We start from the raw sequence: 10682 nt of genomic DNA, 5'->3' as shown, positions 1-10682 counted from the left end.
GAACCAGCATTACTCAGCCAGCCAATCAGAACCAGCATTACTCAGCCAGCCAATCAGAGCCACCATTACTCAGCCAGCCAATCAGAACCAGCATTACTCAGCCAGCCATGTTCAGGAAGTTTGGATTTCGTAACAGGATTGTTTATTTTGATGCAACCTGCATTTGACTTTGAATGTTTCCTTTATTACTTGACATTTGAAAGCCATATTTATTTGACTCATGTATAATTCATGGCACTGAGAGCCTTACTGTTAAATATTATTTTACTGATCAGGTTTTCAGTTGTCCTTTTGCCTGACAGCTGCTGCATGTTGCATGTTTTATGTCTATATTAGGTGAATTTATTGCCAGATCATTTTTTTCCATGTTGCCAGATCTATTAGGATCTATTAGGATCATTTATACCTAAAGCAAGAAATGAACAGCCAATCCAGATGATCGGTGATCAGAACAGAAAAACCAGAACGGAGCATCTCCAGTTACAAGTAATCATTAAGTTTATTAAGTAGTCATGTTAATCAAATGTTAATATACCTAATGCTAATAAATTAAGTTTGACAGACATTCGAATACATGTGACAAATTAACTACATTTTCTCTCTCCCTCTTTTTCTTTCACTGCAAAAATTAAAAGTCGTGTTGATGGTTTAAAATTACAACCTTTTATTTTGGCTTTAAAGAAATATAAATCTGATTATAAGTTGTTTTAAACCTTAAAGCGAAACCGCTCCTGATAGGCCTGTCGCGATAAACGATAAATCAATTAATCGCACGATAAATTAAACCTATCGATTATTTTAATTATCGGCTTTATCGTCTCTTCATGTCTTTTTTTCTTACTTTTGATGATGCTGAATGGAAAAGGCTCAGCTCCGGTCTCTCCACTGATCCTCCCATCTTCATTTCCTTTAATGTCCAGCGCACATTACACGAGTTGTCGCCCATTTTCAAACCCTGAGAGACACATTAGCCGACAGAAATCCCAGGTATAACGGTTCGATCAGGTTCGATCGGGTTCGTCGTGCCGTGTGGTGTCCAGCCACATGGGCACAAAATAAAGGCTACAAGTCCAGTTAACTCATTTTAAAATCAGGCATTAATCAATGCTTTACTAGAATCTACCTGTGATTCATGTGGCTCAGCGTAAAGTCCTGACTGAATGAAAATCATTATAACCTATTTATGTCACGTTAACGAAGAACAGCTGAAAACCTGCCGGGTTCATCAACTGCGGTAGCAATTTGGCTCCAACTCCTCCCCTGGTCATTTCTATATTATTTGCACGAAACGTTGAATAAACATTAATGTTGTTTCCACATATCATCTCCTCAGCTGTTTGGGATTCCCCTCCGTAATTTCCCCCCGGAAAGCAGGAGGAGAATCCCCGCTTTCTGATTGGCTACCTGTCACATTCAGCTTTAAGCTCCCAGTCGGGGAAAACCCCTGATTTAGATCGGAGCGGCCATGACGGTCTACCGTAACACACCAATACCGCAGGATGATCGGGTAGATCGGCCAACGATCTAAGATTGTCATAAGGGCAAAATAGGGACAAAAAATGGTGTAGAGTGATGAACTATTGCATTAGGTAGAAGGATGTGCCGGTTTTCTCTATTTAAATCTAGTGATTACTGAAGGGCAATACAGTATACAGAGTTTATAATCTGCACTCTTTTGGTTGAATGCAGTATTTATTTCCACTTTCACTTTATGTTGCTTAGTTTTTATTCAAGTACGTTTTTTGTTAATGGAGACTGAGAATCCATTTTATTTTTGTTTGTTTAGTTTATCAGTTCCAGCGTTATGTGTTATTTTGAAAATAAAGTTTATCTATGGCAGGAAATCACATGCATTATTACATCATTCCCATTAAATTGGTGTCAAAAGGTCATGAAACAATATTATCGTTTATCGCAATAATTTATTTAGACAATTAATCGTCCAGCAAATTTTGTTATCGTGACAGGCCTAGTTCTGAATTAACTTACAACCTCTGGCCGTTTAACGCTTCGCTAGAAAGGAAAAGATTTAAGAGTGGAACAAAGTTCTGGAGCGACCCGTCTGGGCCCAGTTCAGCCTGCTTAGGCTCAGTTGTTGGGCCCAGTTGGGCTCAGTTGTTGGGCCCAGTTGGGACCCGGTTCAGGCCGCTTGGGCCCAGTCGTTTGGACCCAGTTGTTGGGGTGGCACTTCTTCATGTGCAGCTTGAGGCTGTACTTGACGATGAAGCTGCGGGAGCAGAGCGAGCAGCCGTACGGTCTCTCCCCCGTGTGAACGTTCAGGTGCGACCTCAGGTGGGCCGACTGCGTGAACTTCTTGCCGCACTGGTCGCAGGCGAACGGCCGCTCGCCCGTGTGGATGCGGGTGTGGACCTCCAGGTTCTGCGCCGTGGCGTAGGTCTTGTTGCAGATGGAGCAGATGAAGCGCTTCCTGTGGGCGTCTTCGTCCGGATCCGCGGCGGAGAGCTGCTGGCCCGGCGAGGATTCGTACAGCCCGAAGTTCAGCATGCCGCCACCGCCGCTGTTTTCAAACTCGAAGGCTGCGGCGCTGTGGTCGTCGGCGGAGCCGGCGATGCCGACCAGCTTCAGGCTGAACATGTCGCCCTCCAGGTTCTCACTGGGGCAGAACTGGGCGAACGCCATGGAGCCTTTGGGCTGTTTGGACCAGGACGGGTCCAAGTTCAGGTCCAGGTCGGCCCGGTTGGAGGGGGACTGGGCCTCCATCAGGGCGCCGCTGCTGAAGAACAGCTGCCTGCTGGGGCCCGGCGGCGCCAGGGAGCAGTCCTGGACCAGCTGGACGTCTGGGTAGGAGCAGGACGAGGCGTCCGCCTTCACCTGGACGTCCTCCAGCGCCGAGCCGCCCGGCTCGCTGCAGGGCGAGTCCAGGCTGTAGACCGGGACGTTCTGCTGCGACCCGCTCGACAGTTTGGACGACTTCAGCGCCGACAGGTCGCCATCTTCGTACGGCCGCCTGCGGCGGCGCCGCCTGCGGACGGACCGAGCCGAGGGGGCGGCTTCGCTGGCGGCTGCCGCTCCGGCATCATGGCGCCGCCGTTCTCCTGGACAGAGAGGAAAAACTGCAGCGTTACGGATCATCCAGAGATTTAAAGGGCCAGTACAATGTGTTTTAAACGCAAATAATGCCATTTTATTGCATAATCAGCTATAAAATGGCTGATTATGTCATTTTATAGCTGATTATAGAACGGAAGGTAACTTCATGACAGCTGAAGGTAACTCATGCTGTAAGAAATCTGACTTTGTATTTTAACTCCTTGAATTTGGGCCTCTGTCTCTTTAAAAGTTCTTCCTCTTTCTGAAATTCCTTTCAGGAAATCATCACAACATGGCTCCTCTATTAACCCTTTAATAATATGAAATGAAGCTGACTTAAGTGGCTAAAACCAAATAATAATAATGTTCCTTAAGCCCCGAAACACAGGATGATTCCCTCAACTTCTTATTTTCTAGTTCAGCTTTTGAAATCATTCACCACAGAGGAGTTTCTGGTGGTTTCCTTCGGTTTCTGTAACTTTTCTGCTGCTGGAGGTATGATGTGACTGCCACTGTCTCACAGTACTTTGGCTGCCTTGGTGGAGATTTAAAACCTGCTAGTATCCACTAGAATTATGGGAAATGTAGGCAAATCTGTACGCCTGACTATGAAATCTCAACAGTCTGCAGAATGGGTATGATGGAGCAGCTTCAAGTTTTGTCTTCATAACTGGTTAAAATAAAACGGATTGTGGTGAAGTGAACTAGTTTGGCATCATCTGGAAATGTAAAACAAAATATTAATCAATAATTATCAATATGGGCTGATATGAAATGTTGGTGTCGCGCAGCAGCAGAAAGATTCTCCGCTCACCGCCGTCGAACCCGTCCGAGTCTTCGTCTTTAATCAGAACCACATCCGGAACCTGGAGGAAGAAGAGCAGAAGCAGCCATGCAGGATATCAGCTTATTTCTCCGTTTACGCTCCAAGAGCTGCAGTTGTTTTTAATCACTTCATCCGTTAAAGATCGGTTCCCCCAGATTAGGAGCTAATTAACTTCACAAAGCCGCTTTCAGCCTGCAGCGTCGACCCAGAGAGGAAATAATCAGCAGCTTCATCTCACCAGCATGTCGGCCAGGACGGACGCCTCGAACCGCCAGAGCTGGGGATGAATTCAGGAGCAGGGTCTAGTTAAAATGAGAGAGTTTTCTCATTAAAGCAGAAAACTTTCTCATTTTAACTAGAAAAATGCAGTTCCTCTGACAGATTACATCTTCCCTCTGACTCTCCGTTTTCTTCCAGACGGCACTCAAACGCCCCGCGAGGTTTTGCAGTTTCACGTTACGACCTTTCTCATTTAAACGAGAATATGTTCGGGTTTTAATGAGATATAAATCTCGTTATAACGAGAAAGTCTCTGGTTTTAACGAGATTCTGCTGCTGTATTTGCTGTGGCAGTTAAACTCCTCTGTATGCACAGTTATCCTCCAGTCCGGAGGTTTGTTGTTGAAACCCAAACAGCCTTCAAAGCTGCTTCCAAACGCAGCATCATTATGAGAAATATCCGTTAAAACCGAATGCTGGCCACACATCACCTTCATTTCATCTTTAAAAAAACATTTTCTTAACATTTCCCACATTTTGAGGCCCAACTTTTTATTTTTATTTTCCATTTGGAGCCGAAATAAAAACAAATATTACTTCCTTATTTCCTTTTATTCAGTACAGCACTGAAACATCTCGAACCACACAGCAGCATTCATGGGCCTAACCAAGCTTTTTATGCAAATATATGCAAATCAGTGGTCCCTGAATTAAATGTTGACATTTAGGACTCAAAGTTAAGTTTGTTTCTGTTTTACGAGGGGAAATACCAGGCCTAAAAGTAAAAATAGATCAAAAGAGACAAAACTATTTACTTTCCCCCAATAGTTTTGTCAAGTTAATGAGTTAATTTCAGGTTTTCTTTACAAAATGGGTAATTAACTCATTATCTTGAGAAAACCATACGGAAAATGTCCGTTATTGACGCTTTCAGCCTCATTTATACGTCTAATAAATGGGTTGTTTTATAAAGCCATACTAAAGTCATAGTAGATAGAAAATAAAAGAAGAAATTTCCCTCCAAAAATGTCAGAAATGTTCCAAGGATTTTTGTTTATTTAAAAAATCGGCCATTAGTTAGAAAAAAAACCTTTTAATCTCAGAAATGTTCTAGAAAAATCCTGGGAATTTCACAAGTATTTTTTCTTTTTTCTTTTTCCACTTTTGAAACTCAGAAATTTTCCAAAAGTCGAACAATTTCGACATTGTAAAGTGGGGAATTTGCACATATTCTAGAAAAAGCAGAAACTAGGAGAAATGCTTTCCCTTAAACTCCATCGTTATTTATCGATCACCGCCTCTCAGGCTTCCCTGGAGGTAAATGATGAGTCTGCGGTCAGAGCCGTTACCTCCTCCGGCTCCACCCCGGCGGATCCTCCGTCTCCTCCGTCGGCCTCCTCCCGCTCCCTGTCCCGCTGTGTACGCGGTGTTTCCGGTCGGACAGCAGCTTCTGTCGCCTCGGTCTTCTCTTCCGGGGCCAGCGCCTGGCTCTCCCCGCCGCCGCCGCCCGGGACCACGATGGACTCGATGAGGTGCAGCTTCTTCCGCAGGTCCTGGTTCTCCTTGCGGCTCCGGCTGATCTCCAGCTGCAGCACCGCGTAGCCCTCCTCCACCAGCTCGCAGATCTCCACCAGCGCCGCCTTGGTCAGCGCTTCCAGGACGACGGAGAGCTGCTCCTGGAGCGCTTTGCTGCTTAGAACCGACATCCCGGGGCTCCAACAGAACCGGAACCGAACCGAGCAGCTCCGGACCGAACGTACGAACCCAAGCCGACCCTCACAAACCGTCCGAGAAGACGCAGGGATGGGACTACAACAGAAGACCAGGACTACAGGGAAGAGCCATGGCTTTCATTGTTACGTAACTTCCGGATCAAGATTCTATTTCAAAGTAAAAGTAGACGAGTCAAGTTTAGAAACCAAAATTACTCTTTTTATTGGTAAACATTTATTTTTAACTCTCCCACGGTATTCTAAATAACTCAGTAATTCGGACACTTATAGGGGAGCAATGCTGCCACAGAAGAATAAATACAGAAACAAATAAATGCTCAAAGATGTGATTAAATGTACAAAAATACAGTAAATAAATGTTGGTGGTAATTAGACAGCCAGAGGTAAATGTATACATCTCTGTTAATCAACTTCTTTAACCTTTGTAATTGCTTTATTATCAATAACTTCTTTTTAAAGTTTTGTGTACGTTTGAATATTTTTTTCTGCTTTATTCTCCATTTGTATTTTCTTTTACCTTTTTCATTTCTCCAATGCTATTTATTTCTGCCTGTCTTGTTTATTTACTTTTCTAAATGTATTTCTGTCTCTACAAGTAGCTAAAATCCCCAAATATTTGAGATCTTCATTAAAAACCACATTTATTTGCATTGATAATCAATGGAAACCATCTTGGCATTACGGCACAACAGAGGATAACATCTACAGTCTGCCTGCTCTTTGGGGTTCAGCCAATCAGCACCAAGGAAAATAAACGGTGCTTCTGGATTGGTGGCTTTGCAAACGCTAGCCAGTAGCCTGTAAAGTAGCATTATGGCTAGGTATCTTATAGCTGCATTTTATTTTGGAATTTTAAAGATGTGCTGTACTAAAAAAACTAGAGATAGCCAAATTCATTTTCAAATAATTCATTTTCAAATAATTATTACAAAATTAACTCGTCAAACTAAACTGGACGTTTGAAGGTTTAAAAAAAAAAACATTAACTTAAAATGAAACTATCTCCACTGAACCAACAATTGTAAAATGATCATTAAAAACAATAACGCTTTTTTAAAATAACTGATTTAGTCAACTGGGGCGTGGAGCTTACTTGTACTTTTGATCAATTATTTATTTGAGTAGGATTTCACTGCAACTGCAATAAGTTTTACAAACAGTCAACAGTTTGAATTTATTATTAAACGGTCAACATTATACACACGTCTTCAGTATCACACTTTCTTCATGGGTCAAATGTTTTTGTTCCAGGTTTATGTTTAATTATTCCACCCTGGGAGAAATCTGCTTTATTTACCACGAGCGTAAAATGAATAACGTTCCAGGATTGGTGGATGTAAACACATCAGGTTGATCCTCAGCTTCTACATGGTGACAGAAAATCCTGGCGCCTGATTGGCCGCTTTCAGTAGAAATAGATGATCAAAGATTGATTTAGCCTGAGCTTTTCTGTCAGTTTTAACTTTATTGTTTGATTCGGTAAGATAAAAATTTAACTTTAGAAAATCTTCCTCTTACTGACCGACGCCAAACTTCAGCACCACTCATGCAGTTTTTACAGACAAAGCTAGGTTACTACTGGAATGTCCTCCTGTTTAAAAGTGAATGAAAAGGCAGAGAGAAGAAGTCTGAGCAGCTTTTCCACTGAAATGTCTTGATAAACGGAAAAAGTCATGAAACTGCTCAAGGTTCTGGTCCACCAGCAGAGCCGGCCCAAGGCATATGCAAGTCAAGCAGCAGCTTGGAGCCTCCACACAACCTAATGTAGAAATGGGTTGTGTGGAGGGTGATTTCTTCCTCCTGTTGGGAAAATATAACATCTCAAACTTGTTTACTGTGAATATCCATCCATCCATCCATTTTCTTCCGCTTATCCGGGTCGGGTCGCGGGGGCAGCAGCTTCAGGAGGCCCAGACTTCCCTCCCCAGCCTCTTCCAGCTCCTCCAGGAACCCCAAGGCGTTCCCAGGCCATAGAGAGACATCGTCCCTCCAGCGTGTCCTGGGTCTCCCCTCCTCCCGGTGGGACCTGAACTCCTCACCAGGGAGGCGTCCAGGAGGCATCCTGACCAGATGCCCGAGCCTCAACTGGCTCCTCTCGACGTGGAGGAGCAGAGGCTCTACTCTGAGTCCCTCCCGGATGACCGAGCTTCTCTCGCTAAGGGAGAGCCCAGCCCCCCTGCGGAGGAAACCCATTTCGGCCGCTTGTACCCGTGATCTCGTTCTTTCGGTCATGACCCAAAGCTCATGAYCATAGATGAGGGTGGGAACGTAGATCGACCGGTAAATCGAGAGCTTCGCTTTTTGGCTAAGCTCTCTCTTCACCACGACGGACCGGTACAGCGCCCGCTTCACGGCAGACGCTGCCCCAATCCGCCTGTCGATCTCCCGTTCCCTTCTTCCCTCATTCGTGAACAAGATCCCCAGATACTTAAACTCCTCCACTTGAGGCAGGACGACCCCCCTGACCCGGAGAAGGCACTCTACCCTTTTCCGGCTCAAGACCATGRCCTCGGATTTGGAGGCACTGAGCCTCATCCCGGCCGCTTCACACTCGGCTGCGAACCGCTCCAGTGAGAGCTGCAGATCACGATCCGATGAAGCCCACAGGACCACATCATACGCAAAAAGCAGAGATGCGATCCTAAGGCCACCAAAACGGATCCCCTCAACACCTCGGCTGGTCCAGAGATTCTGTCCATGAAGGTAATGAACAGAATCGGTGACAAAGGGCAGCCTTGGCGGAGTCCAACTCTCACCGGAAACGAGCCCGACTTACTGCCGGCAATGCGGACCAGACTCTGACACCGGTCATACAGGGACCTGACAGCCCGTATCAAAGGGCCGGTACCCCATACTCCCGGAGTACCCCCCACAGGGCCCCCCGAGGGACACGGTCAAACGCCTTCTCCAAGTCCACAAAACACATGTAGACTGGTTGGGCGAACTCCCAGAACCCTCCAGGACCTGCTGAGGGTGTAGAGCTGGTCCAGTGGTCCAGGACGAAAACCACACTGCTCTTCCTGAATCCGAGGTTCGACTATCCGACAGACCCTCCTCTCCAGGACCCCTGAATAGACCTTACCAGGGAGGATTAAGAGTGTGACCCCCCTGTAATTGGAGCACACCCTTACTGTGAATAATTGTGTTTAAACCTGTAAATTTAGTGTTTATCAGCTGATGCTACTTTCAAATGCTTAAAACAATATGGCACACTTAAATACCACTCAGCATTTAAAATCCAAATTATTTTAAGCTTATTACTCCTGTAATGTTAAAATCAGCAGCCAAAATGACACTGGTAAGCTAGTTTCAAATGTTGCTAATGATAGTGGGTACGTTACACACAGAGCAGCTCAAGAATGAAGAATCAGTTGTTAGTATGGGGGGCCCCATGTGAAAATCTGCTTTGGGTCGCAAAAGGCCTGGGCCGGCCCCGTCAGCGGGTCGGGGTTCGGTTCTGGCCCAGTCAAAGCGGCACCATGTGATGTTTCTGCTGATGGATCCGCAGGTTCTGCTTGGCCGCGAAGCGTTTCCCGCAGTGCTCGCAGGAGAAGGGTCGCTCCCCCGTGTGGACGCTCTGGTGCGTCTTCAGGTGGCCCGACTGCGTGAAGCGCTTCCCGCACTGCGCGCAGCTGTACGGCCTCTCGCCCGTGTGAACGCGCACGTGCGTCTCCAGGCTGCGCGATGATGTGAAGCATTTTCCACAGTAGTTACAGGCAAATCGCTGGTCCCTACAGAACCGGCTGAGCTCCAGCGGGTCGAGCCTGGAGCCGCCAAGCGCCAGCAGCATGGAGCGGTGCGGCACCGGCACCATGCCGGGTACAGCCTGGCTGCTCCAGGAGGCGCCGGGGTCCAGATCCACATCGCAGGGGACGGACCCGACCAGAGCCGAGCCCCGCTTCAGGTCCGACAGTCCGGGCAGAGCGGCCGGTCCGTCTCCAGACCCCAGCAGGAAGCCGGTCCTGATGTCCGCTGCAGATAGAGCGCCGCTGTCCGACTCTGAGGCCAGGTCAAAGTCCGCAGAGCTGCCCTCGGCGGCGCCGGACGGGCCCGGGGACGGCCGCCCGCTGCAGGAGCTGCTCTGGTCCCAACACCGCATGTCGGAGATCTTCCTCCCGGATGGGCCCTCCTGCCCCACAGGGAGGCTCGGTTCTGCCTCCGTTCCTGAACACGGATCAGAGCGAAAGGTTTCACTAACTCAGGCCTAGTCCATACATAGCAGGATATCGAGAAAGCTGAACAGATTTATATGCAGTTGGTCTTTCGTCCACAGCAGAACTCTGTTAGCGTCACTACAAAGGATTATTAAAAGGAAAGTATTATGTAAAATTCACATTTTGCATGTTTTTGTTCTTCTATTTGTGTTTCTACTGCTTCTAAAAACAGCTCAATGCTTAAAACAAAACAGAAATAACTCGACTGGTTTTGGCCAGACATAGCTCTGATGATGTCACTTCCAGGAACTGTGCAGCCTACAGCCTTCTCGGTAGGTATCCTCAACTGTCACGACGGTTGCTATGGAGTTGCTATAACAACAATAAACAAGCCACATTTTCTGTCTCAAATGGGTCAATTTGTTGATATCCGTCTCTTGCACATTGGTCAAGAGGGTTTGTTTTTGCTTTGTGCTACACTTGCCTACCAAGATGGCGGTCCAGTGGCGCGGATGATTTCTGGTTCAGACCTGTGGGAACTCTGTCAATATTTTTTTCTGGTGTCTGGAAAATTAGTGATTTCAAAAACCTGTGAAATATAACGTCACAAATCAGCAGGTTGCCTGTCACCTAGCAACCGCAGCAAAGTTCCGCCGTTACCTAGCAACCCCAGCAAAGTTCCGCCGTTACCTAGCAACC

The 10682-nt window shown here is 46.5% G+C and overlaps 2 protein-coding genes across 2 annotated transcripts in view; both read right to left on the bottom strand.

Moving 5' to 3' along the window:
* Positions 1 to 1782: 1782 nt before the first annotated feature.
* LOC103480025 (B-cell lymphoma/leukemia 11A-like) lies at positions 1783 to 7744 on the bottom strand. The gene is made up of 3 exons (XM_008434763.2): positions 5446 to 7744; positions 3866 to 3917; positions 1783 to 3056 (listed from the first exon to the last, which is right to left on the bottom strand). The coding sequence occupies exons 1-3, from the start codon at positions 5800 to 5802 to the stop codon at positions 2089 to 2091; spliced, it is 1377 nt and encodes a 458-aa protein (XP_008432985.1). The 5' UTR covers positions 5803 to 7744; the 3' UTR covers positions 1783 to 2088.
* A 1178-nt stretch (positions 7745 to 8922) lies between these two features.
* LOC108167075 (uncharacterized) overlaps positions 8923 to 10682 on the bottom strand; it is a 5753-nt gene continuing 3993 nt past the window's right edge. Inside the window, exon 2 of the mRNA XM_017309910.1 lies at positions 8923 to 10022. Within this exon, the coding sequence (XP_017165399.1) occupies positions 9296 to 10022 (727 nt within the window). The 3' untranslated portion in view covers positions 8923 to 9295. The remainder of the gene's footprint in view (positions 10023 to 10682) is intronic.

This window comes from Poecilia reticulata, linkage group LG17 (assembly GCF_000633615.1).
Source record: "Poecilia reticulata strain Guanapo linkage group LG17, Guppy_female_1.0+MT, whole genome shotgun sequence".
Lineage (NCBI taxonomy): Eukaryota > Metazoa > Chordata > Actinopteri > Cyprinodontiformes > Poeciliidae > Poecilia > Poecilia reticulata.
The sequence above is the reverse complement of the archived record's forward strand: the minus strand, read 5'-3'. Positions and strand labels throughout refer to the sequence as shown.

Coding starts and splice junctions, on each gene's coding strand:
- LOC103480025 (XM_008434763.2), bottom strand. CDS start 5,802: ATGTCGGTTCTAAGCAGCAAAGCGCTCCAGGAGCAGCTCTCCGTCGTC. Junction 3,918..5,445: donor CCGGGGTGGAGCCGGAGGAG/GTAACGGCTCTG, acceptor TTCTTCCTCCAG/GTTCCGGATGTGGTTCTGAT. Junction 3,057..3,865: donor CTCGGACGGGTTCGACGGCG/GTGAGCGGAGAA, acceptor CTCTCTGTCCAG/GAGAACGGCGGCGCCATGAT.